General features: G+C 43.8%; 1 protein-coding gene across 13 annotated transcripts in view; it reads left to right on the forward strand.

The window, feature by feature from the left end:
* PRKDC (protein kinase, DNA-activated, catalytic subunit) overlaps window positions 1–18,924 on the forward strand; it is a 152,519-nt gene that overhangs the window by 31,040 nt on the left and 102,555 nt on the right. For 10 of the 13 annotated variants that reach the window (XR_014236507.1, XM_082364132.1, XM_082364137.1 and 7 more), the window contains 6 exons: window positions 6,491–6,597; window positions 8,465–8,555; window positions 9,225–9,388; window positions 10,043–10,195; window positions 14,508–14,615; window positions 16,979–17,205. Coding sequence is in view for 12 of the 13 variants with exons in the window: in XM_082364132.1 (XP_082220258.1) it covers window positions 6,491–6,597; window positions 8,465–8,555; window positions 9,225–9,388; window positions 10,043–10,195; window positions 14,508–14,615; window positions 16,979–17,205 (850 nt within the window). In the remaining variant the exon portion in view is untranslated. The remainder of the gene's footprint in view (window positions 1–6,490; window positions 6,598–8,464; window positions 8,556–9,224; window positions 9,389–10,042; window positions 10,196–14,507; window positions 14,616–16,978; window positions 17,206–18,924) is intronic. The other 3 variants (XM_082364135.1, XM_082364140.1, XM_082364134.1) reach the window with 1 other exon arrangement.

The following is an 18,924-nucleotide window of genomic DNA, read 5'->3' on the forward strand; positions in this document are numbered from 1 at the left end:
TCCTTATAGATTCTAACATACTGCCTTGCAAAGAAACTTTTGTTTGACAAATCAAACAGGAATTAAAACTATAAGGAAATCCAATAGTAATTTTATATTTTGACCTAATCTCACCTGATTTTTTATTGGTTTTTCAGATATAACTGATTTAGTACTAATGTTAGTTCAGAAGAATTGTCATACAAGAAATAGGTTTGGGAAAAGATTCAAAGAAAAAATTCATCTGGCCAGGCAAAATTTTTTCTTTTTTTTTTTAATGGATTGGAGGTTTTTTAAAAATTAATTTATTTTTGGCTGCATTGGGTCTTCATTGCTGTGTGTGGGCTTTCTCTACTTGCAGAGAGTGGGGGCTACTCATAGTTGCGGTGCATGGGCTTCTCATTGTAGTGGCTTCTCTTGTTGCGGAGCACGGGCTCTAGGCGCGCGGGCTTCAGTAGTTGAGGCTCGCGGGCTCTAGAGCGCAGGCTCAGTAGTTGTGGTGCACGGGCTTAGTTGCTCCGTGGCATGTGGGATCTTCCCAGACCAGGGCTCGAACCCGCGTCCCCTTCGTTGGCAGGCGGATTCTTAACCACTGCGTCACCAGGGAAGTCCCCAGGCCAAAGTTGTACTAGCCAAGAAAAGTAGTATGTAGAATTGAGGGGGGGCAGATTTCCTTGAACCAGAATGGAAATGGACATTGTGATCAGATGAGCAAAAAGAAGGGTTCATGTTGGAGAAGAACCCTGAAATATTGGTAAGAATTGAAATGCCCCTGCCAGCAAAGTAGAAAATCAAGTGTTAATTCGTAAAATTCCATCTACGTAAATCATTATTTTATTGTTCAGCTTAAATACTGTTGGTTTAGAAACCGTAAATGAAAAGTGTGTGACAAATTTCATTTACTGTGTCTGGTTTTTATGACACCTCGATGCATATTCAGAGTTCATAAAGAAAGAGTCACAGTTTTGGGATAAGTATTTAGAGGAAAAAAAAAAAGCTAGTTGATGTTTGTATTTTATTTAGGCTTTTCAAATTCACTTCTTATAAGGAGTGCTGCTATTTGAGTAGTTCACTGAAAACACGTGGACATGGTTAAAGGAAATGAATATATCTGTTAGCAGGTATCTTTGTGGTCCTTTCATTTGCTTTTATGAATTTAGTTCTGTCAGTTAGCTCATTGAAAAGATTTGTATTTCTTTTCAGTTAATGTGGGACATTACTGTGATCCTTAAAGCAGAGAATTTAGTTATTGATAAATAGTCGTTCTCCAGGTAATGAGAAGATAGGGAAAAGATAGGGAAAAGCAGAGGGTAAGTAAACTAACAACAGAAAATCCATAACCTGAAAGACTATTTTTAGTAATGTTTTATTTGATATGATATTAAACTTCCAGAACAGTTGCATTAATAGTGAAAAGAACTCCTATCTGCTCTTTATGCAGGTTTAGCAGTTAAGTTGTGTCCCGCTTGCTTTGTCACTGTATGTGCTTTCTCTGTGTTGTGCGGTAATATGTGTGTGTGTTTGTACGTGATGTTTTCTCCCGAACCTTGTGTGAGTAAGTTGCAGGCATCACAGACGCGTGTGCCTGAATATTGCGACGTGTGCTTCCTGTGCGTGACCACAGACGGCATCGTCGTGGTCAAGGTCAGGAGGGGTGACATGAATCCCTCACTCTCCTCCTCTGCAGCCCGTGTGCACATTGCTCGGCTGCCCCATTAACTTCCTTCGTAGCTGTGCTTTCAGCTGGCGTTTCTCCGGGGCCAGAATTCAGTCCGGGCCTTGCATTTAGTTGTCGTGCCTCTGGGCGTCCTTTTGTGCGGGACAGTTCTCACGACGTTGATGTTGTTGAAGGTTGCGGGCCGTGATTTGGGAGGAGGTCCTTCCGGCTGGGCTTGTCTGATGTCCTCTCACGTGAGGGGCCCCCAGGACCGATGGCAGGCGGTGCCATCATGGTCATGCCCATGGGCCTGTGGTTAGCGGGAGCCGCTCTGTCCTCTGACTGCGAGTGGTCTTCCCAGTGAGGTCAGTCCCGTGAGGTCCTCCTCCAGTGGTCGGTGCCGAGGAGGGTGGGCACCGGGGGCCCCCCTGGTGGGGCAGGGTATCCAGGCAGGCGAGGAGGGCGGCATACGGGACGTCAGCCACGTTAACAGTTGGATCAAGGACAATGAGGGGAGAGAGAGAAAGAGCTAAGGGGCCTCGGGGATCGGGCTGGGCGTGAGCTAAGGGCCCTGCCTCCCGTCCCGGGCCTCACTGCTTCTGCACACGTGCACAGGCGCCCGCACACATGTGTGGGTGGGTGAAGTGGAACGTGGAACGTGCACACCTGTTGTCCTTCTGTCCGTTGGAAGGGGCTGCCTGGGGCTGGTGGTACCTTTGTAGCAGCGAGCAAACTAGTCCCCAGGTTGTGGCTTTGGAGAAATGGCTGCTTCCAGCCTGGACAGGCAAAGTACAAGAGGAACCTAGAATATTGTGTTTTCTGAAACATGCAGAAATCAAGGAAGTGTTCAAAGAATGATGGGAAATGTCACGGGCCAACTTGGGATAATCTGAGCATCAAGGCAGATTGTCCCAGAAGGAGATCATGATCCGCTGAATCGTGCAGGACTCTGGCGTGTGTGCAGTCACAAGTCAGCGAGTAAACGGGAAGCCTCACCGTGTGCTTCGTCGCGCTGTGTAAGAAGTCACCACAGGGCCAGCGGCTGGAATGCCATCTGCCGCTGCCCCGCCCTCTGGGTCAGCAGCCCAGGCGGGCTTAGCCGCTCCCCCGCTCGGGGCCAGCTGGGCCGGCCTGGCCCTTCTCCGGGCTCTCCGGGGAGGGCCCTCAGGCTCATGCAGGGTGTCGGCGGTGTCCGAGGCCCCGTTTCCTTGCTGGCTGGTGGTCCCGGCTTGGCCCGCCCCTTGCCTTTGGCCCTCCACCTTCACAGCCAGCGGTGCGCCTTGAATCCTTAGGCTCGGGGTCTGTCCCCCTTCCTTCTGCATCCGCTGGAGGAAACTCTGCTTTCAAGAGGCTCGTGTGATTAGATTAGACCTGCCTTTGTTGTGTAAGGGAACACAGTCACGGGGGTAACACCAGGTAGGGTCATGGGGCTACCTTAAAATCCTGCCTACCTCACCCCACAACGCATGTTACTCACCAAGGGTGCAGATGGCAGCTTTACAGTGGAGACCCTGGCAGACAGTCGTCAGCCTGCTGGCCAGCAGTGGGGCCAGTGGACAGCACGCCTCCTTATGTGCTTTGCGGAGAGCCCAGTGCCGCTCTGTGCCGCTCCTGACAGAGGTGCAAGGCCTGAACCTTTTGCTCAGAGTGCTTCTGATAAGACTCAAGCCTTGCTCCCTTGTGGATTCCACAGAAAGTAAAGAGTAACTTTGCCCGTTACAGACAAAGGCATTGATCAGTAAGGCAGAGAAGCACGTCCTTTAAGACGGAGTGACCTTTGCTAAGAATGTAACTCGTTTCATAGCCTCTTCTCAGACTCAGGTTCCAAGTTTTGTCATGTTCTGGGACCCACTGACACAACTTGAAACAGCGGGTCTCTCGCAGGGAGTCCGTGAGATCCAGTTGTTTTCAGAGGAGTACTAAGATGTCGTGTGTGTTAACGTGCGGTCTTCAAATAGATCAGTAGGTCTTTACAAAAGTAGGTTCTGCTTCCAGTATGCTGACTGTTGCTAGTGGTAACCCACAAAAACAAAACTCTGAGCTCTTAGTAAGTCCCAGTTGTGGGAAGACGGCCGGACGCCAAGAAGCCGAGACTCGCTGCTTCGTGAGCAGCAGCTCACCCTCCGTGAGAGTCAGAAGCACGCCCTCTTACTCCCACTGCGGCCACGTCCGCTTACCACTCACAGCTCTCTGCCAGACTTCTCGTGGACTGAGAAAACGCGGAGCGGATGGTTTTGAGAAGTGTCTGCTGAGGTCTTGGAGTTTCTCAGGCTCGGAGCTGGTGAGCACACGGGACACCCGCCTGCAGCCTCATCCACCCCACGTGGCACCACGCGCAGCGTGCCTCACCTCCTCACGGCCTAGAAAGCAGGAAACAAAAGCACCCAGACTTAGAAATGATGCTTAGTGGGCAGTCCAGTGGTTAGGACTTGGCGCTTCCACTGCAGGGGGGCCTGGGTTCAATTCCCAGTTGCGGAACTAAGATCCCACCAGCTGCGTGGCATGGCCAAAAAAAAAGAAAGAAAGAAAAAAAAATGATGCTTAGCAATCAGTGTTTCGGTATTCTGTTTTACTTAGAAATTACGTGGGTATCCAGTGATTATTTACTAATTAACTCAGTCAGTCCAAGGTTTCAAGGCTGCAGATCATAGAAATTATATTCCAGTTGACATGCTACAAAACGTAATTACTGGGGAAGTAAAAAGTTTGTCCAGTGATTCAGTTTAGTTGAACATAAACTTAACTGCATTTATCATGATCTTAAAAGTTATGTAGGGCTGTTTGTGATGAAGAAAAAGTTCTGCAGATGGTTGGTGGTGTTATTTTGTGTGTCTTGTACCATAATAACAATGTAATGAGAGGTGATGTTAGCTTATTGGGTTTGTAAGCCTGAATAAGTATAATAAGTATATAAATAAGTATAGGAAAAACAAACCCAAGTAGAATAAGATGTATGCTTGTATTGTACTTAACTCTGATAGGAAAACACATTTATTTAAACTAAAATCATGAAATTTGTCTCATTTACCAAAGATGTGCCTTAATTTTGTGAATATGGATTTCTGAAATGCTTTTGAGTTAGTGACTATATAGCATTTTTTTAAAGTTTGGCACATTTAAAGCATTATAAGTCCAATTTTTTTATTTTCAGATAATTTTAGGAATATTCATCTTATACAAGCTTATTTATCTGTATAAATAAAAGCAGAGCTCCTTTAAGAGACTTAATAATCTAATTTCTTAATACTTTCCAAATACAGGAGAACAGCACACTCATAAGGAGAAGTCAGGTTGTTCTCAATTCAGGGCTCAGGTGACACACAGACAGATGAGGGTTTATGGCTTCAGTTCTGCAGTTTGAGTCATAGACAAAGATAAAACACTTGACCAGTCCACATATCAGAGAGTTGTTTCCCAGTGTACAAAATTCTTAACTAATTTGAGCTCTAAAACATTTTAATAAAGACTAAATAAAAACCAGATCCTCTTTTCATCTGGGGCCACCAGAGGGTAGATTTCTAATATCCACCTGCAGAGGGTCCAAGACCAAAACCCCAGTTCTTAGTGATTGTTCCCACCCGGGGCCTAACTCATGGGGCGTGAGCAAACCTGCACCGCAGACTCACAGATGGGAGGAGAACCAGAGAAACAGCAGAGGGGAGTCAGGCTCTGCCGTCAGCGGGTCTCACTTCAGGGGGCCGGGAGAGGCGTGCTGGGGTTATCGCCCCTGTGAGGGTCCTCCCAGGCTGTCTCAGCACTGGGAGAAGTGAGTGTGACTCCACTGAGAGAAAGTGAGCAGGTGCCAAAGGTTTTGTTAATAAAGGACTAGCAAGACGCTGCCAATGGTTTCTAGAACCTGAACGCAGTCGTGAGAAAACATTGGACAGACCCAGATGGAGGCATCTAATTTTGTAAATGTCCAAGTCAGGAAACTCCAGGACACTGAAGAACTGTTTCACTTAAAGGAGATGAAAAAGACAAGACAACTGAGTGTAACCTGTGGTTCTAAGCTAAGACGTTGTCAGGGCCGACTGGAGCCCGGCTGGGGGGGAGGGTGAATGTGGGCCACGTCTGCAGCCCAGCCTCCTCCTCTGGGTCGTAGCGTGGCTGTCACGTAGGACAGGGTCCGTTAGGACCCACACCATTCAGGGGTGGTGGCGTCAGATTGGTGCCTTACCATGAAGTGGTTCGGGAGGGGAAGTTTTGTGCTGAACTTGCAAGTTCTGTAGAAGTTTATGATTGTCGAGTGGCAGCTGCTTCACAGCTGTTAAGTGCTCCGGATTCCTCAGGGATGCCTCACCGCGATGGCTTTAGTGTCTGTCCACTGGTGATTCTTCTGAGTTGATAATTACTGTAAAAGTGGCACAATGGCGATGTTCCAGCTCCATGGTTCCTTTTATCTAGTTGGCACTCTATGGTGAGAAATAACTTTTTTCACCCATTATTTCTGCCTGTCAGGAGGGACTTGTGGATTCTTAACATTCTCAGTGGGTCCAGCCCTTTCCTGCTCCCACTGATGTCTGCGCTCAGCCTGTCCCAGATGTGACTTGTGTGGGACTCGTGGGAGTGCGCCCCTCCCCGAGCAGTGCCCCCTCCTGGCGCTTCTCACCAGCACAGTCTCCCCAGCCTGGGAGTCAGCCACTTCTCCAAGGAACCGTGTTTCTTTTAGTCAGCAGTGGTATTTAAAACTAAGACAACCACTGTTAATATTGTTGTTCTAGAAATTTCATTTTTAATCGCACTTTAAATTAGGATTTTAATGTCTCTCTATAGCAGTGTAGTGTGTTTTCCCTTGTATTAATTAAATAAATGAATGAGTGCTGTTTAAAATTGACTTTTGTTTACTGTTGATAGATGAGACCAGGAGTAACTGGGAAGTGTCAGCACTCTCTCGGGCCGCCCAGAAAGGATTTACTAGAGATGTGTTAAAGCATCTGAAAAGGACAAAGAACACTTCATCAGTAAGAAATCCCTTGTATTTTCTTTACCTTAAATAACAGAGAGATCAGATTCTAATGCTTGTAAAAAGTAAAAGTCTTCATTTAAAATATTAGTTATTCTTACATATCAATTAGAGTACAATACAGAAATAATTTCAATGTATATTTAGCAGTAAAAATGTAAACTATGTTAACGGGTTTATTGTCTTGTTTTCTTGTTTGGAATAAGCAATTGCAATAGTGATATTGTGGATATGTTAGATTGACTCATTTACTGATTAAATCTGAAATACATATTGTCAAGTTCAGTTCATGGCAGTTTTTATGTTTTTTTTTCCAGTGATAATTTCTTGAGACCAGTTTTTTTAGATGTGGCACATAATGTAACAGATAAAAATGATGTAAATAGAGAAAATTGAGTTAGTGTAGGGAAAATATTTTTAAGTATGATGTGAAAAAGGAAATTTGAAAAACTTTTAGTATCTAGAACTGATATTGCAAGCTCTAGGGAAAAGTCCTCCCATCTCGATATTTTTGACAGCTTTTGATTGGGAGACCTGGATGAAACTAGAAATGGTGTCTAAAGGTTTTAAATTATCTTATCACGTGTAAGTAAAGGAATGTAAAGTTACTTGAGCGTGCCTCTAGTTTTGCACATTTCTTTACAGGCACAGGACCCCGTTTCCCTAGGTGGGCCCTGGGGTCCCCGGGTGCAAGGCCAGAACTATCAATATTTTCACGCGTCGACGTTTGCACTGTGCAGTGGTGGGTGGTGCGTTGGTTGCCTAGCGCTTCCTTAAGCCTCGACCCTTGAGCACACGCTGTGTGCCTCCCCGTGTGCTGGAGCAGGAGGTGCTGGCGGCTGTCTTCAGGGATGCACCGAGCAGCCCTTCCCTTGTGAACGCCGTTGTTGCTGGGATAGACAGCCTGGCCGTTCAGCGGCTGGCAGGCGTTTTCTCCAAGGCGGAGAGCGAGCCTGTCACTTCAAAGAGCACTTTGAGAGTATTTGTTGCCAGTGATTAAATTCTAGCTTTTAAGTGAAAATTAAAATTTTGGAAAACTTGTAACCATCATGAGCTGGGCAGCTTCTCAGTACTTAGCGAACGTGAGTTTTTCACATGTACGGTGAAATGCATCAACATGTGGAAGATCTGCATGACCCAGGGAACCAGTGTTTTCAGATGAACAGTACATTATGTTCCCAGATCAAATCGTGTGTGGGTGAAAATCCACAGAGAGTGAGATAAGCCCGTGGATTTAATGTGGTAGAGACTACATAACCTTCACTGGTGCGGTTTCAGATTCCACCACGTGATTCACCTTTAAGAAACTTCCACGTCAGTTTCGGAGCCGTAACAGAGAAAAACCCCAGTTATCTAGAAAGACTATTAAAATACTCCTCCTTTTCCAGTTACAGCCCAACAACAAGTCTGTCACAAATGTGAAAATGGGAAACAGTACCACTTGCCTGAGGTTGTTTATTTGGAATATATCGTTACTTTTCCTAAAAGTATATCGTTTGTTAACATGTCATGGGTTTAGTGTTTTTAAATAAAATAACTATTTAAATAATATCTAAGTTTCAACTTATGATAAATACTGGTAAATACGACCCACATAAACAGAAGTTCTTTGGGGAGCCTCAGTATTTTTTAAGGGTGTAAAAGCTCCTGCCAAAACTTTGGAACCGATGGTCTAGGAAATGGACATCTAACTGCAAAATTGGAAGAGATGTGACTTCTTTTCATGAATTTGCAATAAAATTAACTGCAGTGCCGTGTAGGATATAATGAGCCATTGGAGGCGTCAACAGTGGGGAGGGTGGTAGAGCAGTGTTTCTTTCAGCTCACGACTCTCTCTGATGTTTAACTTGTCACCGTGTTTGCAGCATGAAGCACTGTCCTTAGAAGAAATACGGGTTCAAGTCGTGCAAGTGCTTGGCCGTCTTGGGGGACAGATCAGCAAACACCTCATAACAGGTGACCTTTCCTTAAAGCACACTAACCGCATGGATGTATTTGGATGCATACAGGTCATGGTGTGTTCTGATATTTGCTCCTATATGTCATTTATGTGTTTTCAGGTAAGAGGATGAACACTCCACTGTGCCCTGCAGCCTGTGGGGTTCTTTGTGCTCATGCGCTGGGATCTGGGGTCTTTTCCTTTCTGAAGCAGAATCTAGCTTGATGCACCTTTATATTAAACATTGTGTCAGGAGTTCAAAGTTATCTTTTTTAACCTGATATCCTTAATACTTGGATAATTTAAGTTGTTTTTGATCGGAATTAGCAATTTTGATTAGTAAGAATTGGTATTTTTACCTTTAAAATTTCATATTAAATGTATTGGTGATTTGGGCATTTCAGAAGTCAGAGCCTCTATTAGGAAAATAAGTGTTATAAAGGAGATACTTAATTAGAGTATTGTGCATTTATCATTTTTCTGCAGAAGAGTAACTCTTACTGAAATTGGAAATTAAACATTCCAGACTATTAGACTTGTTTAAAAATAGCTTGCTTTTAAGTCAAATTCAGAAACAGTGTGTGGTGGTTTGTACATGCGTGGTAAACAGAGCAGGAGGGGGTGAGCCAGGGGCCGTCCTGGAGCGAGGAGGGACTGACCGAAAGCGCTCTGCATCTCTCTGACAGCAGTGTCCCCCGAGGAGAGGGCCAGGCGCTGTGTGGCCTGGGACAGAGAGAGGAGGCTCGGCTTCGCAGTGCCCTTCGCGGACATGAAGCCCATCATCCACCTGGACCCATTCCTGCCGCGCGTCACAGAGCTGGCACTCTCGGCCGGCGACAGACAAACCAAAGTACTCACTGATCACCCGCTGTGGTTAGACGTGTATTCGTTAGGAAACACGTATTGTGTTTCACGGATTTTGTGTTTTCTCTAGTATAGTAATCAGGAAACTATTCAGTTATCAGAAGTATGTGTCCTTGGAAAATGGAAGTTAAACATAAATTATCTGAATAACAGACGATAACCTGGCAGAACATTAATACACTAGAACTCTTCCTGATAGAAGACAGTACAGAGGGCGTTGAAAAGGGAGTTTTAGTCTGTGCTTGATGATCTCTTCAACCTGGGAGATTAGAAACAGATAATCTCAAGTCTTCATATTAATCTGTACATTTCCAAAATTTGTGCTTTAGAAATGTATTTACTGAAAGTGACAGTTGAAAGTGTGCTAACACATGAAGCAGAGTTCTGTGATACGGCAGCATGGAAATACGTCTCTTACGAATGTCTTAGCCCTGATGTCTAAATCTTTTAAATCTTCACTGTTGGCTCCAGATCAAAGTGAACGGAAGCATGAATTTTATACAACAAGAAGTGCCACTTCCAGTTCATTTATTTTTGGGTGGGATAGTTATCTTCTGCAGAAGTTTTCCTTTTTAAAGGGCTACATTGTGTAGCATTTCAAACTGCTCTTAACCTTTGTTGGACCCCTGGCCTGTTTCAGGTTGCAGCCTGTGAACTTCTGCACAGCATTGTCATGTTTATGCTGGGAAAAGCCACTCAGATGCCTGACAGTGGCCTGGGCCCCCCACCCATGTACCAGCTCTATAAGCGCACTTTTCCTGTGCTGCTTCGACTGGCATGTGATGTAGATCAGGTAAGTGCATGACTTTGAATTTGAAACAGTTACAAAATTTTTTTTAAAAGTCCTGTCTAGTTCAGTGATGGTCAAAGCTCGCTGCACGTTGGGGCCACTCTGGGGTCTTTGAAAACCTGCCACCTGGCTGCTGCCCTTCCGACTCTGGCCTCCTTCCTCAGGGACAGGCCCCAAGGGGTTACGTTAGGGGAGTAATTCATTCAGGCATTACGGGACTAAGTACGAGAGTCTAGCCCCTACGGCTGATTCTGCTACCGGCTCTGCCACGTAGGGCTGAAGAAGAGAGGAGGGGCCGTGGCCAGCAGTCGGGGGCACTTGGAGATGTCAGCAGGTCATCTCTTCCTCGTGGCTTTTTGGACAGGATTCTCCTTTGCTGCTGGGACACGGAAGACATTCAGATTCTTTATTTTATGAAGCTGGCAGAACCCTGATATAAGGGTGCACACATAAAAAAGAAAACTAAATGAAAAACTCACTTATAAATATAGATGGAATATCCTTCAGTATATATGTGAGCGAATACAGTCCAGCAGTGCCTTAAGATGCACCATGATTAAATAGGATTTTGGGGTAAAACTGGAAATTTACCACAGAAATAGGTTTCATAAGCAGCGATTCTCTTCATATAGGCCAAGAAGGTATTTTGTTTTGGTAAATCAGGAATAGTTTAATTTTGTCTTTAAAAAAATGATGAAGAATGTTTACCTGAATATCACAGCCAAATCCTCCCCAGCCATGACGCAGTGATGCTGCCTTGTGCTTCGGCTGAGGTGGGTGCTGGGGTGAGACGTGACGTGGCCTGTTCACAGGCACCTCCAGCCCCGACCCGGAGCAGGGCCTGCGTGTGGAGTGGTTGCTCAGAATGGCTTCCTATGTGTTTAGTAAGTTATTTGCACTGGTTAGCCTCTGGGTCTCTCATCAGGCCATGAGGTCCCTGAGGTCAGGGACGTCGGAGAAAGGAAGGAAAAAAATTATTATTTTGAATACAGTTTTAAAAAAATATGGAAAGCCCAGAGTATCAACTGATAAATCTAAGGATTAATAAAGGAGAAAGCTGATGAATTACAAAATAGAATTCTCATGTATTAGTGTTCTAATATGTCTCATATTCTATTGTAGCATTGACCACTTGGAAAATATGTTTACAACATAACATTCATAACAGCATCAAAAAATGTAATAATAATAAAACGTCTGGGGGAGTTCCCTCGTGGCCTAGTGGATAGGATTCTGGACTTTCACTGCTGTGGCCCAGGTTCAGTCCCTGGTTGGGGAACTGAGATCCCGCGAGCCACATGGCGCAGCGTAAAAAATAAAATGAAGTAAAATAAAACATCTAGGAAAAAACTTTAATATGCCAGGCAAACATATATTTTATGAATATAAAATGAAAGTAATGTGTACCTGAAGTATCAATATTGAGGGAATTCCCTGGCAGGCCAGTGGTTAGGACTTAGTGCTTCCACTGCAGGTAGCCCGAGTTTGATCCCTGGTTGGGGAACTAAGATCCCGCAAGCTGGGCGGCATGGCCAAAAAAAAAAAAGAATCAATATTGAAAAAATTTGAGCTCTTTCCAAATCGTTCAGTAAGTTTGGTATCGTTCCAGCAAAAATCCCGGAATTTCATTTTGAACGTCAAAAGTAATCTGGAAGAATAATTGCTGGAGCCTAACCAAGAAAAATTTTGGCAGGGTCAGGTACTGAAGGGTTTCTTGCCCTAACAGACATTAAGAAGAAGCCACGTTAATCATAATGGGGTTGAACTTGTGCACAGATATGTCAGTGGGACTGTCTGGCAGTCGGCAAGTGGACCCATGTGTACACATAAATATTGTATGTGTGGTAAAATGGGCTTTTTAAGTTAATTAAAAATGGAACATTTAATAAATTCTATTAGAGCATTTGACTAACATATGAGAGGTTAATTTCAAATTAAAAGGATTTAGAAGGAAAAATAAACTCTAGAAATATTATAGAAAAATGTGATGAATTATAGCATGTCTGTGTGTATCTTTGGATTGGGATGGTCTTTTTCATTGGTAAAATATACTAATTAATATAGAAACATATGATGCTAAAAGTGAACCTCCATGTCATCACCCCTTTCCCACCATTATTCCCCAGGAAAAGCCACTGTATCCTCTGCCGAAAGTTTGGTGAAAATACTCCTAGATCTTTGTAAAACATAGCATACATATAAATTTTATATAAATTTTTATAAGCATACATATAAATCTTGTTTTACAGATAAAAAGTAGGATTATAGCATTCAAAAATGCTTTCTTTTATGTAAAATGTGATTTCTGCTACTTGGGTGGATTTTATCGTTACGTTATAGGTGTCTTTCCATACAGTTTGTGTAGAAAGGGACATTTTCATACAAGGTATTGAAGGGAGATCTGTGGAAGAAAACTGTTAGTGTATTGATAGTTCTGACTTTATAAGTATTTAAAACCACTGAATGGCACAAAACCCACAGTTTTGACATACACATGATGTAGGGAAATTTTTTTTTCCACATTGTGCTGAAGATAATAAGATTTTAAAATGGGCAAATGGATAAAGAACAAAAATGGGCAGCTCGTGAACAAAGAAGTACATATGGCCAATTAAATATGTTTTAAATATTCAACCTTTTTAGTAAACAAGGAAATTCAAATTAAAATGCTATGGATTGCAGCAGTTGTCAAATATTTTAAAAATTGGCAGTGTTTAGTGCTGCCAAGCTTGTAGAGAAAGGGGCTTGTGAGTCCTGGCAGGTGGGAGTGTGGACAGCAGCCCTTGTCCAGAGAGATGTTCAGAGTGGTTTGTATAAGACAGACATAAACTAGAAATACTGCATTTCTGACAACAGGATTTGGGTAACTGGATCATGGTTTATCCATATATGAGATAGCAGGCATCTAATAAAGATATTGATGTAGCTTATGTATTTACATGGAAAGTATTCAAAATTAAGGGGCAGAAAAGTGGTTACAAAAGTGTATATTTTTACACACGTGTATACACATATTTAAATGTGTATAAATAAAATATACTGAATTAACTGGTTTTGAATGTTAACAGTGGTTACCTTTTGGATGTAGGATTATAGTTGGTTTTCTACATTTTCTATAAATGGTGCGTGTGTACATATATATAATTTATGTTCTAAGAATACAAAATAATTCTTTTGGGGGGGGAAAAAGAAGTGATGCTTTAAGACCAGGTTAAATTTCCAAACCGAAAGGTAAGATTCTTTTACTTTGATTAAGTCTAAAAGTTGCTTCAAAGTTTAGAAAGATATTTTTTGGAGAAATACCCGGGTGCAAGAGAACTTGTTGTTTAGTCTGAGCCCCAGACATTTCACGTGATTTTTGCTTTTTTTTTTAAAAATTTAAAAATTTAATTTTATTTTTTGGCCGCAGCAAGCGTTGCGGGATCCTAGTTCCCTGACCAGGGATGGAACCCACACCCCGTGCAGTGGAAGCACGCGGTCCCCCAGTGGACTGCCAGGGACATCCCTCACGTGATTTTTGATGTGGTGTCCATACCACGTGCTTTGTTCTTAAGCTGAGTATCAGCGGGGAAGTAGAACTCCGCTAGATTTCTCAGTGCTCCTGTAGGGCCAGCCTTGTGAGACATGAAGATTGGGAATGTTCCCCTTCACTCGGGCTGTGAACATTTACTCTTAATAGAGAATGAGGGTTAGATGCATAACCATTTGTCTCAGGAAATTGCTCTGATCCAAAAGGACAGTAAAACTTCTCTCCAGGCCTGGGAGCCGCCCTGGATTGTAGGAGCCAGACACCCACAGGGCTCTCTGGGCCCTGGAGAGACTGTATTTACATTTGCGAAGGTTAGGGTGAGAACCCGCATCTCCAAGGAGTAAAGACTAGTTTCCCTTCTTTCGGCAGGGCAGCGGAGGGGGAGGGGCGGTGCGTCTTCTCCTCTTGTTCTGTGATATATACAGCCTGGAAGTCTGTGTGCAGAGGACGCTGACCTGGCTTCTGCTTTGTCACCACGGGGGTGTGAACAGAATGCCTTCTGTTCAGCTCAGGCTCCGGTTAGTCAGGATGAACGATAGAAACCGTCACTGTCGACCCTAATTGCCCTCCTCGTTAGAGGAGCAGTAAGTCTTGGGGTGCGTATTTTTCTTTGCCGGACTCTTAGGAAGAAGTTAGACCGTGTTCGTCACAGAGTTTAACTAGAGAAGGAAACTAATATAACCACAGCAGTATTATGCTTAATTTTGCTCCTGTCACATAAATAGAACTCTCTCTGATATAAAATTTACATGAAAAAAGTAAATTCTGATGTTATTACTCCTTCAGGTGCCGAGGCAACTGTATGAACCTCTAGTTATGCAGCTGATTCACTGGTTCACCAACAATAAGAAATTTGAGAGTCAGGACACTGTTGCCTTACTAGAAACAATACTGGTGAGTAATGGTTCTTTTCCTGCTGTTCCCATCAGCTGGTTATATGTGATCAATACTCAGAACTTTAAGAAAAGCTACCTGTCAAGGTATCAAAATGTAACATCTAGCTAGATTGGATCATCTTTTTTCTTTTGTTTTGGTGAGATGGCATTTAATGAACAAGGTGCTATGCTTATTAAGTGATACTTTTAAATAGCTACAAGCAAATAGATGTTTTTGTTTTGTTCCTTTTGGGAGGATGGTTATAAATTTGACAAACTTCATCTACATTAAGGCTGTGTGTGTGTGTGTGTGTGTGTTTGTTGAGGGTGCAAAGGGTGCGTAAGAATGTTCTTGGACTTCTATCAGAGTTGCAGTATCCTCTTTTTTTTTTTTTTAAACTATGATGTACTAGTTCAGAGTAAAAGGAATTTTTTGAGCTGGTCCTGTTTCCTCCTGCATTCAGATTCAGTAACTCAAAACCCCTAGACATCGCAGTTCACCATTTACATAGAAGTGTCCTGAGACAGTAGAGGTGGAATTGTTAGGGTGGGGTCACTGGCTCACTGCGGGCAGAGGCAGTGAGGTCAGCTAAAGCCTTACTGTCTTTCCACACTGATCTGATTTTAATATTCTGAACTCGTGCAAATAACTACATTTGATTTCTTTAAATATCATCTTAATTGATATTTACCTATTATTTCAACCTATACTTTTGTTTTGGCATATACTGACTTTGGAATCAAAATCCCCAGTTGAGGGACTTCCCTGGTGGCGCAGTGGTTAAGAGTCCGCCTGCCAGTGCAGGGTACACGGGTTCTAAGCCCTGGTCCAGGAAGATCCCACATGCCGCGGAGCGACTAAGCCCGTGTGCCACAACTGCTGAGCCTGCACTCTAGAGCCCATGAGCCACAACTACTGAGCCCGCGTGCGTACAGCCTGTGCTCCACAACAAGAGAAGCCACAGCAATGAGAAGCCCGCGCGCCGCAAGGAAGAGCAGCCCCCGCTCGCCACAACTAGAGAAAGCCCGCGTGCAGCACCGAAGACCCAACACAGCCAAAAATAGATAAATAAATTTTTTAAAAAAATGCCCAGTTGAACACATAGCAAGTTTGTGCAAACAAACATCCTTTAATTCCATGTTTTTGCAGACTGATTTGTTTGAATCTGTGGGTCACTTTCTGTTAAGTTTGAGGTGAGGTGTGTCGTTGCATGTAGGGCCACCGTCCGTTGCAGTTTGCCCAGGCCAGCCCTGTTGCCCCTGTTGCCCCTGTTGTGTGTGTAGTTACTAACACAGCTGCTTTCCCTCTCAGAGGTTGCCTAACTGGCTGCCACTTGTGGGCAGTGGGAGTTACTGAACATTTGTAATTAGGACGATGACATCATTGTACCTGTGGTTTAATTCCCTGCAGTGTCTAGTGTGAAACCTGCCTATGACAGATCCATTTAATTAAATTTAACTTGTGGCTTATTTCACTCAGACGGATTTATTCTGATGTTTCTATTCTAAAGTTTCCATCTTAGCTGTTTCTTTTCCCCTTTTGATCCTTGAAGGTAGCTTAAGTCAGGGCTTCAGGAAAAAACCAGGTGGCAGTGGAAATGTAATATGAGAGAGTTTACGGAAAGAAAAGAAGAGGTGAAGGCGGAGGTGGAGGCTGGCGCGCTCCAGCGCACTCGTGCCCCTGCTGCCCACTCCTCTGCCCGTTTCCGCGGTGCATTACCATCATCTCCGTGAATTCTGATTCGCAGTGTGATCAAAGGTGTTGCACGTAGCAAGGAACCAGGTCATGTTAGAAAGAATCCCCCTATTTCAGTTTCTGTGTACTTTCTCAAGTTAAACTTTTCCTGTGTGGATCTAAGAGAGAAACAAAAGCACTCAAATTTCCTTGGCTGTTTTTTCAAGTATTTAGAGACTGTGCCTTTCTGGAGACTGCTCTGATAGAAAGTTCTACTTTTAGAACCACATCTCTACTATTTTTCTTTGTGTAGCGTTACAGTTTCCTTGAAACTTGCAAGGGTCTTATTCTATTTATCCTCAATAAATAAAGCATTTCAGATAATGTTATGAGGTAGAATCAACAACAGAAGTTTTTAGGATATAATCATTGTGTTTCTTCAGGGGAAGGAAAGTCTGCTTTGTTGCTGTACAATTAAAGTATTCTCTTTTTTCATGTATATTTCAGTTTCTTAATTTGTTTAGAAGAAACTTTTCATTATGTCAAAAGGAATTTGTTATTAGAGTCTAGATTCTAGACAATCAGATTGGTTTGACTAGTGTCTGTTTTTTTCCTTAATAGTGCTCTAAATTAATTTTCATAACATACTTCAGTTATGCTCAGAGGCAGACCAAGGTATTCAGTTGTCATTTTATGCTTTGTTTCAGGATGGAATTGTGGACCCAGCTGACAGTACTTTAAGAGATTTTTGTGGTCGGTGTATTCAAGAATTCCTCAAATGGTCCATTAAGCAGACAACACCACAGCAGCAGGAAAACAGTCCAGTAAACACCAAATCACTTTTCAAGCGACTGTACAGCTTTGCACTTCACCCCAATGCTTTCAAGAGACTGGGAGCATCACTTGCTTTTAATAATATCTACAGGGAATTCAGGTGCGTGAGTTACCTGACGGGGAAGAGTGTAAAGATCTTTAAATTTTCTTTTTTAATATTTATTTATGTTCCTTTTCTTTTTTTGGCTGTGTCGGGTCTTAGTTGCAGCAGATGGGGTCTTTGTTGGGGCCCGTGGGATCTTTCCGTTATGTCACGCGGTCTAAGATCTTTAAATTGTCAACGGTGCTTTTGTAAAGTGACTCACTGTTCACGTATCCACGCGGTCATATATCAAGCGTTTAGTAAGTAGTTAACATGCTGGATGCTGCGCTGTGTTCTGGGGATTAAATAATGAACTAAACTGCTGTTTGCATTCAAGAAGAGGCTCGGAACGTGTTGAGAAGTACATTGACACATAATAGTACACAGTCTGGAAAGTCCAACAAAAGCCGTAATACACAGCCTTTTGAAGCACGGAAGAGGAGTGTCTGACATGGTTAGGGGAGGTTTCCTGTACCTCCTGGCCTCCTGTACCTCCTGTGCTTTTGGCTTCTTGTACCTCCTGGCCCCCTGTACCTCCTGGCCCCCTGTACCTCCTGGCTTCCTTTACCATTTATACTTGGGATGAGGCTTAGGGGATGGGTGGAAACCGGCCCCAAGCATTTCAGGTCAGAGGGACAGGGCAGAGATAAGAGGACAGTATGTAAGGAGACGAAGTCATTTTCTACTCCTTGCTGTGGAGTTTGAGGTTTGGAAGGGAGAGAAATGAGACTGGCCAGGAGCGTCTCTTTGTGGAGTGTAGATGTGACGGCCACTTCCAGAGACGGCCAGTCCTGGGTAGTGGGCGCAGGGGGCGGCACGGCTAGGCTCCTCCCAGGATTCGCCTGCCAGGAGCTGTGTGGGGAGTGGGTCTGAGGACCAGGACACCGGTGACAGTGTGGTTTCACAGTCCAAGGACAAGATAGTCCCTGACCTAAGGTTGTAGTAGTGTTTGTTCGTTTGTTCATTTAGCACTGTTTGCTAGGTCAGACTGTTATGTGCCAGGCACCGTGCCGAATGCTGGAGATACAAAGATGTAGCCCTTCGTGAGGGTTGCATTTAAAAAAGACAGGTAGATAATATTCAACCAATCACAGAGATAAAGGTAAAATTTGTAGCTGGAATTAGTGCTTTTAAGTAGCGGTACAGGGAATTCCCTGGCGGTCCAGTGGTTAGGACACTGCGCTTTCATCGCCGGCTGCCCGGGTTCAATACCTGGTCGGGGAACTAAGATCCCACTACTGTGCAGCACGGGAAAAAAAAAAAAAAATTAAGTAGTGGTACATGATTACTGAAGAATCTTATAATGAGGAATCTGACCTCATTTGGTCAGAATAACTTCTCTCAGGAAATGGCAGTTGGGATAGTGATGAGGGGAGCAGTTGTGAAAATAAGAGATGATGGATGGATGATGGAGGGATGGATGATTAATGGAGAGGTAGGTGGATGATAAGTAGATAGATTTTAGTTGGATGGATGGATGGATAAATGGATGGATGATGGATGGGTGGATAGATGGATGGATGGGTGGATAGATGGATGGATGCATGGGTGGATAGATGGATGGATGGATGGATGGATGGGTGGATGGATGGGTGGATAGATGGATGGATGGATGGGTGGATAGATGGATGGATGGATGGATGGGTGGATGGATGGGTGGATGGATGGATGGGTGGATGGATGGATGGGTGGATAGATGGATGGATGGATGGATGGGGTGGATGGATGGGTGGATAG

The sequence above is a fragment of the Balaenoptera borealis genome (genome assembly GCF_965194805.1).
Source record: "Balaenoptera borealis genome assembly, chromosome: 17".
In the NCBI taxonomy this organism is placed as follows: Eukaryota; Metazoa; Chordata; class Mammalia; order Artiodactyla; family Balaenopteridae; genus Balaenoptera; species Balaenoptera borealis.